The following is a 20,580-nucleotide window of genomic DNA, read 5'->3' as shown; positions in this document are numbered from 1 at the left end:
CAACTGTAAACGTCCAGCTCCTTGATACTTTGCAGCTGCTGTAGAGCTCCACACTTAACTTTCTGTCATATCAATCATTAGTTTCTTTGTCTTGGAGGTGCTGGCTAGGTTCATTCCAGGTGGCACAAAAAACGTGGCTGAGCTTGTTTGTTCAGTTTTTCGAGTTTGCTTTGTGCTTATCTGTGACTGTGGACATTTCAGTTGTGACTGGTAACATATCAGATTTTTTTCAGTGATTAAATTGTGAATGATTGAGATACAACATAATTAAAATTCAGCCTGATTACCAAAGTAGCATTCTGTTGATTCTTCAGAGCTGAAAACAGCCGCCTGCTTCATCTGGAAACAAGGTCAATAAGATCTTAAAGTGTGAACTAAACCGGCGACGGTGACAATTTAACTGTGAGTGAAACAGAAAAGGTACACAAGAAGGAACCTGTGGTTTGGGGTTCATGACCCAAAACAGATGCATAAATGTATTTATCAGTGCAGCTTTAAAGCTGACACCCGATACAGTGTCATTTCAAATCATCATTTAAAAATCCAGGAATTAATATCCAACATATAAGTTCTTTATTCAAGTGTCTCTGCAGAAAACAAGCCATTCTGCCTGTCAGATGTGCCAGAGACGTTACTGAGACCGCTGGCAGCTCCGTGTCATTGTACAGTGATTACATTACATTAATTTGGAACAACCGTCAGTTAAGCTGCTTGCTGCATTTAGCTAAAAGCATGGGGCTAGATAGAGGGCTGATCTGATAAGCTTGCAAAGGGACAAACAAGTCCAGGTGTTTCCTGAAATAGCAGGAAGTACTGTTTTAGAAGCTGATTGCCGAACTCAGGTGGTTTTTAGCATGAACACGAGGCCCGAGCCTATTTTAAAATTCAGAATTTCACTTTACAGTATGAACACGCAGCTAGCTTAACCGCTTATAATTAGGCTTGGACAGGATCTATTTTTCCTTACCTTCATACCGTCCTGACAATCTCACCAGGGTACACGCTATATGACGGTATTTGTGTGAAAAAACAATTTTTTAAAAAGCTGGTGATAGAAGTCATTGCAGCATATATGACTAGCTGTATAACTCACAATACCAACACATCATTTAGCTGAACAGAGATGAGTCACAGATCATATGGCTAATAAGATAAGATATTTCTTTATTAGTCCCACAGTGGGGAAATTTCCAGTATTACGGCAGCAAAGTGGATAGCAAAAATATATTAAAATCAATGAAATAAAAAGACAATAAATAGCAAACAAGCAATATAAACAGGGAGATATACAGGGGAAATATAGAACATAGGAATGGTAACAGTATATATACAGTATTTTCAAATTTACACCATGGCACAGAGGAAATGTTGATATTGTACATTGAAGTTAGGAATTTAGGTACAGCTATTGCACACTGGATGATAAGACACCTGGCTGGAATATTCATATTGCACATAGGAATAATAATGCACCCGAGATTAGAAATCACCTGAGCAAAGTATTTCACAGAATGAAGTGAACACAGTTGAAGTACATTATAGTGCAGTCGATTTGTAAGACTTGGTGTGTGTGTGTGGTCTACTGTGAGCACTCAATCGTGGATAGCAGCTTAGCCATCGTCCTCCTCTCTCCCACCACCTCCACTGAGTCGAGGGGGCATCCCAGGACAGAGCTGGCCTTCTTGATCAGTTTGTTAAGTCTCTTCCCGTCAGCCGTCGAGATGCTGCTCCCCCAGCAGACCACCCCATAGAAAATGGCTGCTGCCACCACTGTGTCATAAAAGGTCTCCACCACCAGCTCTTTGGTTTTCCCTGCGTTGATCTGGAGCCGGTTCCGCTGGCACCAGTCCACAAAGTTCTGGACCATCACAGAGTTAAATAGCCAAAAGTTTGGTCTTTAAAATATATTTTCCAGCATAATTGAAGAGTAAAAATCAGAACCCTCCCAAATTATGGTTTTCTTCCAGTTCTCAAGAATGAGTAAAAAGTACAGACATCAGAAAAATACTTAGAACTGTGAGTACAGTGTTGAAGTATTTGTACTTTGTTACTTCCTACCTCAGGGCTTCAACTCTTGATAAACACTTAAGTAACAGTGTACTCAAAAACAAGGTTATTAAAAATACAGAACAAAATTCAAAATAGAGATAAGAAATGTCACCATAAAACAAAAAAGCCTCTCCTTCCCGTCCGTGTGTCTGTGGAAAACAACAGCTGGTAACTGAGCTCGCCAGTTCTGTGTCACAGCTCTTCACATGGTGACTGCTGCTGGCGTCCTGCCATCAAAGACTAAGAAATTCACCGCATAATGAGAAGTCAACTTAACTTTAATACCTTTCTCTTGACAAGTGTTAATGTTAATTATAGATCCACTCACGGTGACATTAAACACACCTTCACAGCAGCCATATTGATATGAAATAGCAGTGTAAACACAGGTGCTACCAATGATACTAATTATGGTCCTGTTCCATTTAGTGTAGCAGAGCCTCTCCAGTGAGCCAACGTGCACAACAGATAACAAAGCAGGATTTTAATTAGTGCCATTGTTAACACCTGTGTTTACCCTTTAATTTCATGTCAAAATAGCTGCAGTGAAAATGGTCTTTACTTGCCTCAACGAGCTCAACTCAGTCCACGTCCTCCTCTGTTTGATACTGACAATTAATGCTGCACTTACAATAAAGTTCTATTAACAATGGCTCAGTTCACTACGTGGAATGTGAACGAGTCACTCTTAGTGACGAACCCACTGAAAATTATTATCCGACCTCTGGCATTTAGCACTTAAAAAGACAAACATTTCCCTCGGGAGTTGGTGGGGACCAAAACAGAGCTAAAAGACAAGTGAAAACTGGACTTAGATTCATCAAATGCACAGACGTACAGCTCAGAATGAATGCTAATATTTTCTGCTTGTCTGCTAAATGTGCAATAAGCAAATATTTACTAATTACGTTAGACACAACAACTTTACAGAAACAGAATATATAGACAGTTTTGTGTTTACAGTTAGTTTTGTTGCCACAAAATCCACTCTTGCCGCATTAAGTGACCTTTTCACAACATAAATGAGTAAGATGCATGAATTAATGTGCAAAAATGTTACTGTTGCACCTTTAATGTCCCAGTTTGTCCGGATCAAATGTCAGTAGGTTATTAGGTTTGGAAACATTTGTCCAGAAACAAAATAGAACGTTTCATCTTTTATTTTTAGCTTTATTAAATTGCCGTTTTGTTTGTATTCAGTGTTCAGTATGAATCATGCAGTGTACATAAAATAAAAAGAAAGTCAAGCGATCTTCACAGCAGCTCATATACATAATGAGATGCATATGCAGCTGGTTTCTCTTCCAGCACAGGTGTAGAAATGAAACTAAACTGTCCTTGTCTGACTGATCGACTTTCATACTGTTAAATAAACAACAACAGAATGTATTTATCCAAATACAAATGTGTTTTGTAATTGAGAGAAACTGAAGCAGCCCCATAAAAGCAGTTATTAAGATCTGATAAATAATAATAATCAACCCCCATAAGGTGCGATTATTAAATAATGGAAATGTCACTCTCTGACAAAAAGCTCAGAGTGTAATTATAGAACAATTATATATTTTTTTCTTTTTCCATATGTAACAATGCTGCATTTTACATTCAAAGCTGTAAAACTTAACTGATTTGACAAATGCTTTCATCTCATACCACTTTGCTTCTGTTAATTTAAACATTTCACGATGACAGACTCATTTTTTTTAAATTACACAATCGTCCTTTTCATTGCATTAGAGAAAAAACAATCACACAGCATACAGAGAGCAATGTGAGAGGCTGGACAAATAAAGAACAAACATAAATTAAAGGATTTCTCAGGTCCACCAGGATAATGTGTTCTCTAAGTTTAATCAGCGCTTCACGTTTAACTGACTGTTGAATTCATTCAAAATGTTCTCGGTCAAAATTTATTTAATGGGATTGACTTTGTTCACTGATTCAGCAGTGCAGCGCGGAACATAATGAACGTGTGGTAAAGTTTCTGTGCCATCTAGTGGCTGTTTGGAGCAGCAACTGGAAATGTACAAGACACTTCTGCTGGTGGATTAAACAGAGCAGCAGAAATATAAGATCCTGTCATGTCGTCACTACTGATGGTACTAATCATTCATCATCATTAACCTTATACACATGTTAGAGTGATGCATGAATTCAATGCATGAAGTTAAAGAGTTAATTCCCAGAGATATTGTCAGTGCTGTAGAAACACTGAGGTCATGCATCCAAGTCCCCAACTTTTTGGTCAGATATTTCCCGTTGTGTGTTCTGAATGAACACAATATTATGTTCCATTTCTGCCATATTTCACCAATAAATCCCCATAAATCTCACAGACTGTGATTGGACCTTAGTACTGAATATTGAATATATCTTAGTATATTGAAATTGGCCTGTAAAATAATTATTGTGTGTAAGTTTTTAATTGTAGGATATAATCGCCCACCCTGAGGTTCTTCAAACTCTGGACATCCTGTAAATATTAGATAGGACAAGTGGTGTGAAGTACACACATTCTTTACTCAAGTAGAAGTACAAATACTAGAAGTAAAAGTACTGTTTGAACTTTGTTACCCAAGAAAAAAATAAAAGGTAAAGGCTCTGAAATGTACTCTAAGTAAAAAAAGTAAAAAAGTCATCCTCTGAAGGACATTTAAATCTGTGCAGAGCTAACAAAAAACTCACATTTTCTCCGTAGAGTCTCCCTCTCTGTCTGTTTTGTTTTGTTACGTCTTTTACTTTGCGTTTCGTCTTATGTCCTAAGACAATGTAAAAGACATAGCAATGCCTACTACATCATTTTTTGTCTTGTTACATCTTTTTCATATATTTTCTCATTAAGTGTTTGTTGTCTTTATTATTTTTTGACTTGCTACGACTTTAACGTCTTGTTACCTTTTTTACATCGTTTTGCATCTTCTTAGATCTTTTTGTCTTATTATGTCTGTCTGAGGAATTGTCTTTTTTAGGTGTTATTGTCTCAACCATACGGTTTTAAATCAGTCTTTATGTTGGCGTGGCAGCACACAACGATGCAAAATAAAAATAATTAATAATTCCCCTCAAATGCAAATGCAAGTCACAAACCTGTTTGAAAATGTTAGTAGTAGAAAGTACAGATATTTGTGTTAAAATGAAGGGAACAGAAATAAAAAGTTATCAGAAAAATAAATACTCAGGTAAAGTACAGATACATGAAAATACTTAGTTACTTCCCACCTCTGGAAACCAAAAGAGTATTCTGTCTGCCACAATTTCAGGCTTCTTCTTCACTACTTTTAGTTAGCAATGTCATTTCCCCAAAAATGAATGACACAAAAATATGCACTATAGTTCAACCCACAACATGTCAATAATTGTATGTGCATAATGACTTCTGGCCACTGAAAGACGTACTAACACTCATCTTTTCATCTTTTTCATAAAAGAAAGTACAATAAATAGATTTGGGCATTCATGCCAAACAATACTGCTTTATCAGCTTTGTACTAGTCCAATGACTCAATATATAACTGCCCACGTACAGGTCCTAAATCTACAAAAAAAAAGAAAAAGAAAAATCTGTTCATTTTTCCAGTTCTGTCCTGTGGTACCGAGACGTTTTTCAGCATGTGACAGCGTGCTGTAGAGACCAGGTGTGAGAGCCCACGGTTTAGCTCTCTGCTGTTTGTACACTGGCTCAGCGGTTAAATTTAGCCGTGGATAAAAAGGGAATTATTGTAGAAACTCTGGAGCTGAAGATGGCAGACGCAATATGACCAGCAACAACACGGAGGACCGTCGAACAGCACTCGGTTTAGTTTCCTTGGTAACCTGAGGGAAATTAGCAACAGTGAGTGCAGAAAACTCCTGTCACATAAATAGCCTTGGCAAGGTCACGAAAGTGACCTTTTAATTTTTATTAGCTAAATGTGCCTGTGATTCATCTATGGCGTTATATAAGAGACAAGCAGAGGCAAAAAATAGGAGGCAGAGATGTTGCTTTGGCATTTTGTAACAGTGAGATCACCTGGCAACTGATAACATGAACTCCACGTGAACTTTTATTTGTCTCCATCTGTGGTGCTCAGGGCTCAGAGCCGAGGTGTTTCTGCACTGAACCTGTCAATCAAACCCAGGCCTTTAAATCCCTGCTGATGGATTTAATGTTTCTATATGTGGTGCTTTTTTATTGTCTGTTCTTTTTCACAGTAGCTTTGACTTTGCATGGTAAATACATGCAAATATTTTTTTGTTCAGTAATGCACCACACCACAAAAAAGGCACATTTGTCAACGTGTTGGGACTCACTTCACTTCACATCATTAGAGGTATGCAAGACGTTTATTAACATTTAATTTAACATTAATTTAGTGTGAAGTGTTAAACTGTCAGGTGTCATTTCTGCCATAGCAACAAAAGAGGAAATCAGACTGTTGGGGGTAGATTTCAAAAGAAAAGTCCTCCAAAGGATCATTTTGAATTTCCCTTTTTCCCTTATCATGTGGATTTTTTGGCTTTATGTTTTGATGAATTGTGATTTTTTTGTGCAGCAAGAGATTTTAAATATTTCTATCAAATACATTACAGGCTGCAGCACAGTGAAAACTTTGCAGGAGTGTAATGAGTGCAGAATTGCAATGGTTTCATTCCATGTTGGACTTTGCTCACTCAGTGGGTCACTCTACAGGTGAACCTAGGTAATGATTAACAGATTGATTAAAGGAGCAATGTATAACATATGCACACTTGTTCACTTAACTCCACACACATAGGGGGCAGCATATCACCAGAGTAACCACTAACTGCTGCTCTCTATACTACTGTCCCTAGCTGTAGCCTACTAGCCATTAGCACAGTTAGCCGTGCAGCTAGAGGACCTATGATGACTTGAGTCTGGCTGCAACTGCAGCTCAGAGCACCAGTGAAGTGTGTATGTTTACACTCAGCAGCCTGTCAGTGAACACGACTGAACCGGGACCAGCACAGCCCCCAAGATCGACAGAGGCCAGCCTCACGACAGGGAACACAGTACCGAGTTGATTTATGGTGGCTACAACCAGAACTTTGACTCTGGAGGCGATGGAGATGGCAGACAGATGGACGAGAGATGAGCGTGAAGCCAGAACATCCAACACAACATTATTGATGAACAGTGGAAACATGAACCAAGAATTTTTGGTGAGTTTTGTTTCTGTCAAGTTTGAAGTGTGACTTGTGAACAAGCTCGTCTTAGTTTAGTAAAAGAGAGAAACCTGAATGAATTGAATTCAGAAGATGTATGGTTTATTATGTACAGCTGGTGTAAACATATATTTCCTTTCATTTTGTTTATTTGTTCAAAATGGTATGACTAGATAGGCTAGCTAGTTAGCATGCTAAATTCAGTAGAATTTAAATTTAAATCCTGGCCATATTTTACACTTAATGTCCAGCAGGTTAAGTAATTACAAACACAGTAGAATAATGTAAGTCAATAGCATTGACATGCACAAACACATAATGATATGTAGACATACCCATATAGGTTGTACACTTGTACACTAAGAACGGAGTCATCACATTCCCAAAATGGCTCTGTGTAGCTGTATGCATATGAAAACAGCTATCTGATGTAAGTATCATGGTGTTTGCTGCAAATGCAACACTCATCCCTAGAAGAGCTTTTCTGAAAATAAGTGATGGTGAACTGAATCCAACAAAATATCATAAAACAAAGTGAAACCTGAGCACAGCAACAAGCAGTGAAGCACACATTTAAAGACATTACATTTAACAACTTAACATGAATACATGTTTGTCGCTGAATTCACCAGGATTTGATGGCTTCCTTAAATGTGGTGAAGTCTGCAGCTGATTTCAGGTGTTCAGTCAGTGAGTTCTAAGATTGAACTCCTTTCAAAGAAAAAGCTGTCTGACAAAAATATATTTTACTGAATGGATGTTTACAATTACCACTTGAAGCTGCTCTGGTGGATCTGCTCGTGTGCACGGAGTGGCTGAGGAGTCCGTTTAAACATTGAAACACAAACTTTACATACTGAAAGTCAGTGAAGTTTGGAAAAACTTGTGGCAATGGTGGTACCTATAATTTGTTTTTCATATAATCTTAAAACAGCTCAGGTTAGCTTGAATCATTTGCCAATCTTTTAAGCATGACTTTTAAAATTTAACTTAGAGTAGAAAATTATCCTCAGACACTTCACCTCTGGTTCTTGTTCAGTGGGCTCACCCTTGATTGTAATATTCAGTGATTCTGTTGCAGTTAGCTTTTTAATGCAAAAGCAGACTGACTTGTTTTTTCTTAGTATTTAATCCATTAATCCATTCAGTACAATTAAATTAGAAAAATTTCATATATGCCATCCTTGTGTTCTTGGAGCCAATAGGAAGCCAGCCAGCTCAGCGACACAGAAGCTCAAGGAAGCCTGTAAAACTTGTGAGCAAATTTCATTGGAATGAATGGAGGGCGCCATCTTTAAAAGTTGTATCCTGTTCTCTTAATACATCCATGGATGTTGCGTATGTTGCCTCATTTGGTCACTGACAGAGGCATCACTCCACCTGTACTTTTGCCATTACCTCTTCATATGTTTTAACTGACTTGATTAACATTTTCAGAGGCAGGCACAGCAACATTAAAGTCAAAATATGAATATTTTATGTGACGTTGATTTGAGGTCACCTTAGAAGGAGGACAGCAGCACCTCGGGGGGCTTTTCTGTAAGTCAGATGAATGTTTAGTATGAGGAATGATAAATGAGTAGGATATAATGGTTAAGCTGGTTCTTCAGGGGGGAACAGGTGTGTGTCAGCTGGTTTAATATCACCATGTACTTCTCATGAGTGTGTGCTGAGCGTAAAGCCGGTGCAATTTGACAAAGAGATTTTTGAGGGCGACCTATCACTTTAAGAGTGTCAGAGCCCCTCGATGGGCTCCTCATCTTTTTTCTCACACAACATCTTTCTTCTGCCATGCATGGCTTGTTGCCGAGGTAACAGGCCTGAGAATGGTTTAGCATTTCCAACATTGCCTGGTGAATCAACTCACGCTGACATGCAACTGACAGCAACATGCTGCATGGCTGGCTCAGGTATTTTCTCCCGCCCTCGAAAAAAAAAATGTCAGCGGCGTCAACAACCACCTGGTGATATATAGGATAATATCAAAGGTAGCATTTTTGTTATCACATTTAGCTGCTTGGCGTGATGACAAACAGAAAACTGAACTGTGTGACGATGCCGGTGTGAGTTGTAAAGCAGAAACTGAAAGCTGCTGATGGAGATGTCTTTGTGTGCTGATACAGTCACTTTTTCACATCCGTTTCCAAATCAATGTGAAGTGAGTTACTGTGTTCCTCCAGCAGAGGACACTGTGTGTGTATGTGTGCGTGTGTAAATGTGTGTATTTGCATGAACATTTGTGCATGCATGTGAGTCATATCACCCCACATGGCCACAAAGCATTTTATTCTACTGCATTTGATTCTATTCTGCGAGAAGCACATTTTTCTGATTATATTTAGATGCATTTATTCGTTTTATGGTTATTCTGACAGGGAAAATAAATCAGCTTGTCTAAATGCACAGCAGCAGGAGGACATTTGTCTCTAAGCTGTTTTTTTGATTGACCAGGTCGTTATTGAGCTGCTCCACAGTCAATTCCTGCCTGTCAGAATCTGCATTTCTATCACTCCCCTGGTGTTCTTGGTGTTTACAGGTAATCCGTCTATTGGAAGCTGGTGGCTGTAAAAACAAACAAAGGGTTAACGGACAAACCTGTTACCAACAACAGGACAGATTGGAGTTACTCAGCTCTCCATTAATCATACTAGTGATGAATTATTCTGCATATTTGTATTGCACTGTTCAGTATGTGATTTTAATCAAAGTAACTTAAAGGGACAGTCCATCCCATAATCAAAAGTATTTATTTTTCCTCTTATCTTTAGCTTTTTATCCGTCTAGATCGTTTGTGTAAGAGTTGCTGGTTTTTGGAGATATCAGCTGTAGAGATGTCTGCCTTCTCTCCAGTATAATGGGACTAAAGGACACTCTGCTTGTGGTGCGCCAATCACCAAAACATATATTTGAAAAATTCAACAGCAATGTTTCTTTCCGAAAGTCCTGACCTGGTTACTCAAGATAATGCACAGACCTTGTTGTGAGCAGTTTAATGTAGGAACTACTTTCTGTCTACAGCAGAATCTACTACAACTACTTTCTTTGTACTAGAAAGTGCAGCATGTAATGTGGTTGTATTTGCAAGCGACTCATTCTCATATGTCCATTTATTGTTAGGCAGCACCCCTACTGGACTTAGTCCGTATTTGGAGGAGGTGAGGTGGATGGATGACTCAAACAAGAACAGGACTTTCAACCGCAACGTAACTTATTTGACAACATTTCTGTCACATAACATACAAGTTATTTTACCCCAAACCACAATCTTTTCCTAAACCTAACCAAACTATTTTACAGTGTAAACCACGTGTGTAATGTCACTTGAGATATGTAATGTATTTGATGTCTGGTAAGCCTGTTGTTTTGAGAGTAACTGGCAATCAACCTATTCTGGTATGAGGATGTCTTGTACATGTAACTGCTCACAACAAAATCCTTGGATTATCTTGAGTAACCAGGTCATGATTTCTGAAAAGAGACGTGGCTGTTGAGTTTTTCAGTCATTACAAGCAGAGTACCACTAGTTCCACTGTACTGGAGAGAGGCCAGACATCTCCGCGACATTGCTAGAGCTCTGCAAGATCTGGCTCCACACTTGCACATTCTGCTATAAAGGAAAAACTGGCCTGCCTTATTTGCATTTCTTTAAATCCAACACAAACATTTGTACATCAGGAGGCTAAATCACCATGGTTCGTACCATTAGCATCCATCCTGTGTACTTGTCATGTATATTTTGTGTATGTATTTGTGTATCCGGGGATTATTAAAGTAATCTGTCTATCTAGGCACTAATTTGTCATTTTCAGGTTGTAGGTTGCAGCTTGGAGGTTGTTGTTGTTTCCCCATTGACAGCTGTTCCCGCAGTGTTGACTGAAACCAAGTAACCAATGGCAGGCTCATACCCGCAGTGTGCATCCAGAGTCAGACCACTGGAGCCGCCATCTCCAACACTCTATAACTCCCGCCAAAATTATCTAGATGGATAAATAATACAACAGGCAAGAGGACAATGTGTATTTTTGATTTGGGGGTGAACTGTCCCTTTACATCACAGTATTGCGTTTCAACATGCCATTAACCGCATTATCTCAGGTGGATTTTAAGATCTTTCCCTCCCACACGTCGTTTTCCAACGCCAATGACGCCGCTTGATCCTAAAACACATAAAACGAGTGATGTAAGTGACGTAAAGGTATTTTTTTTATGTTTGTTTGTTGTAATCAAATATTTACCTTCTACCTTCCAACCTGGAATTCTTTCCTTTACCTTCCTCCACATGGACCTGATCAATATGCATTGTCACTCATTGTGCCCAACTGGGACACGCTCAGGCCTGGCAGTAGGCTGAGTATGATGCAACATCGTGCAATAAACAATGTGCTGTAAGAGTCTGTAACACAGCGGCTAGCAGCACAAGTAAAAGCAGAGTTTAGAGGAAAAAACCAAACATGTACACACATGCAAACGCAGTTTAACAGATTTTTTTTCAAAAAAGTGGAAATTTTGTGTCTTTTGTCCTGGATGCCCTTGCTTTTTCCCCAGCTGGATGTTTCCTACCTGCCTGCTTTGTTGGGCTTGATGACGGGCCCGAGGGTCGCAGTTATTGAGATGACCTGCCTCATCGATCACCTGTCACGGCTATGGATTAGAGCAGAGATCAATGGGACAGCCTTCTAGTCTGAAGTATTGCAAAGGGAGGCAGCGACTGCTTGATAATGGTCCGACCCCTGAGGTCCAGTGGTATGTTTTGATCTCTGTGTGTGTGTGTGTGTGTGTGTGTGTGTGTGTGTGTGTGTGTGTGTGTGTGTGTGTGTGTGAGAGAGAGAGAGAGTACTCACATCCTTTGCTGCTTCTTAAATCAGGGGATGTGTGCAGGGTTATCAGTCACCAGGTCTCCTTAATGCTCTTTTATCCTTTGAGCATCCGCTACAGTTACCTCTGGTACACAGACTGTGTGTTGATGCAGCACAAACATAAACTTTTCATGTCTCTGTCCTTCATATGTTGCTTATTAGGACTTCAAACACAATATGCAGAGGCGTGAATATAGACTGTGCAGGCAGTGTGGCTGCAGCTGCACTACGGCCCAGTGGAGTGGAGCAGGGCCTCTAACAAAGTGAAGATCGGAAAAATGAGCCCTTGCAAGTGACAGATCTATCAATGGTATGTAGTATTCCTATTTTATCTTAAATTATGTATTTTTATTTTATTTTTTACTATATTATACTATATATTTCACTATATTTGTGCTGCTATGTCAAATTGAATTTCCCCTACAGGAGATCATAAATGTAAAGAGACATTTTATCTCATATTCACTTTGGAAATACATATGCCTGTTTTCGACAAAATTAATAATTTACTTTCTTGTTATTTTTCTCAAATGCAGAATAGATATGCAGTGATGATTGCTGGGTAATATATATGTTCAGGTATTCACTAAGGCCACTCATGATGGCCTGTAATGATCCCAAAGCAGCTGCCCAGTTTGCCCAGTCATGAAAAAGGTCACCATCAACTTCTTTTTCAGCTTCATGTTCTCAAATCCACAGATAAAAGACATTTTAATGTTGTGGAAATGACAGATCACACACTCTCTGCAAGAATTCATATGCATGTCTTTTGTTAAAGGACTAGAGTGCAGGATTTAGTGGCATCTAGTGGTGAGGTTGTAGACTGCAACGAACTGAATACCGCTCGCCCCACCCTCCTCTTCCAAGCGTGCGGCTGCAAAGCTGGTGAAAAATGCCAAGCCAGTGTTTGTCTTTTTGCGTTCTGGTATACTGATGAAACATGAAGGCGCAAGATGGGAGACGCCATGAAAGACCTGCACCCTCTGAGGGTATAAACGTCTCAATCTAAGGCAACAAAAACACATACTTTTGAAAACATTCAATTTCAGTTGAACACTGGACTTTTCTCGCTTCACTCTCTCGCTGAATCTTGATTAGAAGTAAATATAATTAAAAAAATACAAATAAATATGTAATATAAAAATACATATTATTTCAGGCCCACAACCAATGATTTGCCCTCTGGTTTTCTTTTCGATGTATTGTCACACGCAGAAAAAGTAATTACATGTTAGATGGAGTTACATTCCTCCAATAAAAGACATATCTGTCCAGAGCGTGTGGCACTGAAAGAACTGCTCCCAAAAGTCAATATACAGCAGCAGATGTGGCATGATTCAAAAGCACAGTGGTACAATGGAAGCCATTTTGAAATATAGTGATGGTTTGTACTTTGATTTATTTTATTTGTCCAGAGAAATAAGCCCCCTCGCTCTAAACACTGAAACTACAATAGAGCAAACGTTTGAAAAGGTTGGCTATTTCTGCCACAATACACAGTCCTCGCAACAGCAAAGTGTCAAGAGGGCCTTCCTTTCTCCCCGTCTCCCACACACACACACACACACACACACACACACACAACAACAACAACAAAGAAAAGCAACTTTTATTAAATCCAGTTTATGTGTAGGCCAATATTTTGATGTTGTGATGTTGTACGAGATCAATATCATCAATTTCTTTATATTTCAAACATCAGTACAGCACTGTGCAGATGGACCATAGATATATGAAAAAAGTTACCATTTATATTAATCTGTGCATTTTAAGTCAGTCATGTGTCACAGAGGTTGACCCTAACATTAAAGAGATGTTGGTCACCCTGCTAATCCAAAGTCATTAATCAACATTTGAGTGGACTTTGTTAGCGTCACACGGTTTAACTGCTGTGTTAAAGGCTTTTCCATTCCAGTAAATATTAGGGGTTTAAGAAAATATCAATGTACGTGAGTATCACGCTATTATGTGTATATTATGTATTACTGTGATATCCTGACACGTTCAAACGTTCATGGCAGCGGTTCATATTGTGTTGCGTTCAAACCCACAAACACTAGTTATCTATCTTTACTGTTCTGGTTGCATAGAAAAGTTAACTTAGATTCTATTCATATGGTGGTGTGTTCTTTTAAACTGTGACCGTTTTACTAAAATAAGATAAAAAAAAAAAAATAGCAATACATCACTGTACTTACAGTATCACAATATCGACTCATCACCCCTGTATCATGTATCGTACCGCCAGATTCTTGCCAATACACAGCCCTAGTAAATATACAGTCTATATAACACACACAGAATATGTCTGTGCCACCAGCGAAGAAAAAAGCCATTGATGTAAAAACCCGCTCATTCAGTAAATTCAGGTAGTGAGCTGACCTCAATACACATAACGTTACTGAACCTCGACCTGAGCAACTGAAGCAACCCGAGGTCATGACACTGCCGCATAATTACAGCCATGCAACTTGCTATTTTCAAGCTAACGTTATTTGTTTAACTACCAAAGAAGTCTGGAAAACTAATGTTCACTAACTAGACAGTTTATGTCTGCAGGCTAATGTTAAAAATTAGCTTAACAGATGTGAATTTAAGACGTAGCAAAGTACTGTTGCTGTTCTAAAGCGCATATTTGAAAACACAAAATAAAATATTCCTTACATATATACTGTATGTGTATGTATATAAAGGCCTTTTGATATATCGACATACAGAATATAGATTTATATGTAGATTTTAGAATATATACCTAAACAGAAATTCTTTGCAATGATCCATCAAAAGGTGGAAACAGTTCTGACAGAGAGGCGGGGTAATTTACAGTTTAACAATTAATTATTATTAACCAAAATGACATCCAGGCACTGAAACAATGAATTTTAACCAGCATTTTTTTGATCATTTTTAATAACAGCAAACAACAAAATATATGTATATATTAAACCTAAATTTAGAATGATTAAATATACATAAAATGCTGATAATAGAAGTGAAAAATTTAATCAATCTATATTATGTTCTGTAAAAAAAAAAAGTTTTGCTTATCAGACAAACATTTATGCCAATACTGATATAGACCGATATAGCTATGATAGACCAATATTAGGCCGATAATATCAGTCAGTATCAGCCAGTGCATGTTTGGTGGGAAAATTTAGATATACAATAACCCAATCTATGTTAATTTCTGTATGACCTGTAATATAATTTTTAAAGGAAAAAAATCTAGAGGGGAATTTAGACACAAATTTATCTTTACAGCTTAAAAGAGCCGAGAACTCGGGCCACAGGGGAGAGGAGGTGGGGGAGGGTTGAGGTAAAGAGTGCACAGAGTAAAATTTATGATCAAAGGAACTGTAGATAGAGGTTGGAATTTTATTTATTTATTTTCCCCATCCCCCCCCCCCCCTTTTAATAAATAAACTGAATTCTGTTTAACTGCGTTAACACACCGATGTTCTTATTTTGGGTCTTATCCTGAGTATATGTGCAATTTATTTGCACTTATTGATTTATTTTTGGTTATTTCACTTTATTTCAAGTCAATATGTGAATGGAAAGGAACGTACATAAGGTTGATTACTCTATTGAATAAATGAGCCATGTTATGTAAATTCAAATTCTGTTACGGCACTTTCGTATGAATTGTTGCCTCAAAAATTAACAAAAAAAAAAGAAAAGAAAAACTTGGTCACAAAAAATATGAATACATAAATACAATTTAAAACAATCTTCATTATGTTCTGTAAAAAAGGTTTGCATGTAGATACACATCAGACAACATTTCTGCTAATACTGATATAGACCGATATAACTTTGATAGACCAATATCAGGCCGATATATTGGTTGGGCTCTAATTTTTAGCATGTGAGCCTGAAAATGAAAAGAAAATCAAAGCTCTGGTCAGTATCGGCAGGCACATCGAAACAAATCTGTCCGACACAACGCGGTTGAGCACATCCTTTTCCAAACATGCCACTTCCATCACAACAATGCAACATAAGGAGCCTGGAGAGTTTTTGCATAATCAATATCTTCTGTGCGTATTGACTGCGCGTGGAAACAACATTCATTAACATCCTCACACACCAAGGTCTCGGCTGCAGGCAGCAGTGGAGGAGGAAGGAGGCTGCTCAGTGCATACCAAACTGTCTCTAGGACCCAGTGTGTCTCCTCCTCAGCCTTTGTAGTTTTTGTGTGGAGATGAGGGAGACTGAGATGTGCTTCTTGCTTATCACGATTCACATCGAGCTTTTTTACCAGCTGAAGAGGAGGGGGTTTCTGAACAGGGCAATTTGAAGCCAGGATCACCTCCTTCAACTGCTTATTTTTTTTTAATTTATTTTTTTATTTATTTATTTTTAAAGCTTTCATTTCATTTCCCTCCATCTCACTGTTATATTTATTCTTTTCTCTTAATTTGGGACACTGTGAAAGCCAATGCATTCCGGGTGCATTCTTGCTGCTGCTGCTCTTGCTGCTGCTGCTGCTGCTGCTGACTGGGACTATGATTTATCAGCTTTGTTCTCATGACAGACTTGCACTCATTCAGTCTCATCACAACAGGAGAGAGCGGTGATTTGTCTTTAACTTTCTTGCATCTTCGACGATTCCAGCTGCAGCAGGTACTTTCCGCGCTTGAGGTGAGTCAGTTTTTTTTGTTTGTTTTTTTTTATTCTCATTTCTAATTTATTTTTTCCTCCCTCTCAGACACAAAGGAAACGTTTATTATATTATTATTTATCACACGAGGAGACGCTGGAAAGCGTGGGAGAGGAGCTAGATCTGTCTTGACACGTTTTCTCTTGTAATTTTCTGCATTTTTTTATATCGTCTAAATTAAAGGGGCTGCAGCTTCAAATCGGTGTACTGACTTGCTCCAGTATTTTTTTTGGTGACAGTAATGTTCAGTGAGTGGAGGCGTGGGACGTGTCAGTGAATACTAATTGCTGTCAGTTGCTGTCTCTGCTGCTTCTTCTTCGCTTTTTTTTTTTAAGAAAAAAAAAAATTATCGCGTGTTTAAGGGAATCCCCCAGAAACAGGTGATGGATATAATGTCTCGTATAGGTCACATATTAAATGCAGCCGGTTAAATTGAGCCTCCATCCATTCATTCCAGCGGCTGACTGTCCTCTCCTGCTGTGTGTAGGTGTTGAAGCAGCCATGTGGAGCAGAGAGAGCGCGTCTCTACTTCTCATCTGCCTGCTGGCGCTCACGGCTCTCTGGACGACCAGGTGAGTCTTTTGAATGGGAGACGCCTCGGAGCGGCGGTGCGAGCCGCGCGCAGGCCGAGGATCACTCACCGCGTCTCCCGGGGACCGAGGCTGGAGGTCTCTGTTTATCAAGTTTCTATCACGCTCCCCTCATTATCAGCGGACACACAATGCGCAGGAGGAGGAGGAGGAGGAGGTGGTGGAGGAGGAGGAGGAGAGGCAGTTTACCGCCTTCAGTGTCCTCAGTCTGACCATAAAAATCACCCGGGGGGCATGTGGGTAATTATCTGGCTGGGAAGTAGCCGAGTACTGGCTTGTTGGAAATATAGCCAATTGCAGTTGAATTATAATTTTTAATGGAGGCCTTAACAATTCATACTGGTTGCCAAGGCTATTTGATATTAATTCAGCACATCGACTTGAACTCAACTGATATTGGATTTTTGGGGCTGATGATACCAATATTAGTGAGTAAATAAGTAATAATACTGATATACTGGACGATATTCTTGATTTATGTTTTTTTTTTTATGAATTATCTATAAACAGTAAACTGCTGCCTATAAAGATAAAAATCTGCTTTGTGTTTTGTTAAAAAAAAGACATCCTACTAATACTGAAATGTGTTCAGTCAATACCTGACTGATATTATCAGCTGACCGATACATCAGTCTGGCTATAAAACACAATGTTAACATTACTCTATTTGACAGGACATCAACTCTTGATTTAATAACTTATTCCAGTTCAGGATAATAGCTACAGCCAATATCAACCTTGAAATGCAAGGAGATCTATAGAAAATAAAGACAAATGCTATCAGTCAAATTCATCGTTCTAACTTTGTTGTCTAGTTGAGCCCCACTGGTACTGGATTTTTGGGGCCAATGCTAATCCCGATGCCAATATCAGGGAGAAAAAAATTTCCAATATCAGTATATTGGCCGATTATAATTAACTATATTTTTAATGCCCATAAAACTAAAAATTAAAACCAAATAAAAAACAACATTCTGCATCATGTCCTGTAATAAATAAATAAATAAATCAGTCAACATATACACTAACTCTGATATAGACCAACGTACTTGTGCTGTGCCAATGTCGACCTCTGCTCCCTATATGTATCGATGATGGAAAACACAAATGACAGGAAAAAAAACATGAACATTGCTCCATATAACAGGACATTAACTCGTGATTTAATAGCCTATTCTGATTTAGGGTAATAGCTCAAGCCAGTATCAACCTTGAAATGCAATTTTGTGACCAAATGGCCTCAAGGAGAATACAACTATCAATAAATCACAAAATCACAATCAGATTTATTGCCATCAGGGCTGTCAAGATATCAGAAAAGTGCAATTACACTTAATGGATAGTTAAAAGGCAACTAGATGAACTGATAAAAGAGTGTACAGTATGTTAAAGAGGCACTGGATTTTTTCACACAATATTTAATATGTGTATCATTAACATAATATCAAAATTTAAATTGATAAATATCCCAGTTGTCATCGATTCTGTTATATTACGATGCTCTTATTGCCAAATGGGCTGTTTTCAAACACAGAGAATATGCTTTGGCGTTTTGGTGCATAACAATAAACACAGTAAGTGTAAAAAACAAATACTGCAAAAATAAAGAATCATAAATAGAAATGATAAAATTGAAATGTGCAATAAAAGAAACACAAAAATGGTCTTTAAAAAATCTTTTAAAATGTGCCCAACCTGATTTGCACCTTCATTTGCACACCTACGCTGTTTTATCAGAGGACATCTCACATTATCACATCAGGTGTAAAGGAGTCTTGATAATGGAAGTGACAGTTTAGGTCATTTCACACCAGAGGACAGTTGACAAAAGAAAGAAACAGCCAATGTCAGAAGAATGAGAGGCCATTTAAATAAGGCCAGTGAATCCCCTCGGGGCTCCATTATGTCCCCAGTGACGTACAGATCTTAAAAACTTGTCTGGGACTGCCAAATTGTCCATCCCAGTGTCTAGCAGCGCTGTGGGCTTTAGGCCTTTTTCATGGCCAGGCATGTCATGTCACACCAGGAAAAGCTAAGGTGTAAAAAATTAAATTGATTATCACTGAAGTGCGGTTAGCTTCAGTTTCAGGCTCCTGATATTGTGCAGAACGGCTCACTGTCACACTGTCATGGCTTCCTGGGACACCTGAATAAAATAGAGCTATTGTTAATGTCATTAATAACACCTATGTTTTTCCTGTTACGAGAAAAAAGGCCTTTTAAGCCATGTTAGCAGAAGAACGGGTAAACTTTATAAGATTAGCTTTAATACAGTATTCCCATTAAATGCAGGTCTGTACAATATGACATGACTAAAGTACAATTAACGCTTACAAAAAAAAAAACATATTTGTACTTGTGATGGTTATTCATGAGCTAATATAGTTAGGAACATTTCTTAAATTGTTTTTGGCTTTTGGCTTTAAGCTAACATTACTAGCTGTCTAACTACCAAACAAGCATTGAAAACTAGCCAGCTAGAAAGCTAATGTTAGCAGGCTAATGTTAATAAGTATAAAGAAAATTAGATGAGCACATTAATTAATCTACATTTATGGACAAATGTGAACATGAATGTCAGGTCTTCCACCTAATGTTTGCTACACATGCTAATGGAGTTTTGGTGGTGATTTAGCTCTTTCTGATGCAATGCTAACAAAGCCTTAATATGCTGTATGTTAGCTGCTTTGATATGGGTGTGATTTAAAATGTGGCAAAGTGCTGTTGCTATAAAACAGAAAATATTCCTTTTCTATTAGGTTATAGAGCCAGTGAGTAGGCTGCATTAACCCAACACTTTTATTATGGTAATTACAGGATAATGGTGCAAACAGAAAATACCCAGTTGTGAAAAATGATTAATATTGTATATAGATTCCATTTCCCTGCTTAAAGTAAAATATGTCCATAACCTGAGGCTGTGTTACACCAGAGCTGTCTACAGTGGTGATTATGTCGAGCTTTAATGTAGGACCTTATCTGAATTTATTTACCATGAATCTCTAGCTCTGATTACATTTGCATATTCAGTTGTGTTTTGGCTCTGAGATCAGATGGCTCACAAATGTTCTGCCTTGAACTGGGTCATCCATGTGGCTGAGAAACATTGTGTATGTGTGTGTATGTGTGGGCATGTATGAAGTCTGCCAGATAGTAACGACCCCCTTATTTTTTTTTTTTTTTTGCCCCCTCTGAGGAAAACGGAGTGATGAGTTAAAGTGTAATGCTGTTGGTTGAAGTGTTCCTCAGCTGGTCA

At 38.4% G+C, this 20,580-nt stretch overlaps 1 protein-coding gene across 4 annotated transcripts in view; it reads left to right on the top strand.

Annotated features, from left to right (window-relative positions):
• The first annotated feature begins 7,170 nt into the window (after positions 1–7,170).
• Positions 7,171–20,580, top strand: part of gabra2b (gamma-aminobutyric acid type A receptor subunit alpha2b) — a 53,063-nt gene continuing 39,653 nt past the window's right edge. Inside the window, exons 1-5 of one of the 4 annotated variants that reach the window (XM_084718786.1) lie at positions 7,171–7,209; positions 11,758–11,955; positions 12,231–12,378; positions 16,639–16,715; positions 17,222–17,306. In XM_084718786.1, coding sequence (XP_084574912.1) covers positions 17,236–17,306 — 71 coding nt within the window. In that variant the 5' untranslated portion in view covers positions 7,171–7,209; positions 11,758–11,955; positions 12,231–12,378; positions 16,639–16,715; positions 17,222–17,235. The other 3 variants (XM_084718784.1, XM_084718783.1, XM_084718782.1) reach the window with 3 other exon arrangements.

This window comes from Lutjanus erythropterus, chromosome 5 (assembly GCF_056507025.1).
Source record: "Lutjanus erythropterus isolate fLutEry1 chromosome 5, fLutEry1.hap2, whole genome shotgun sequence".
Classification (NCBI taxonomy): Eukaryota; Metazoa; Chordata; class Actinopteri; order Lutjaniformes; family Lutjanidae; genus Lutjanus; species Lutjanus erythropterus.
This window is presented reverse-complemented; position numbering and strand designations above follow the sequence as displayed.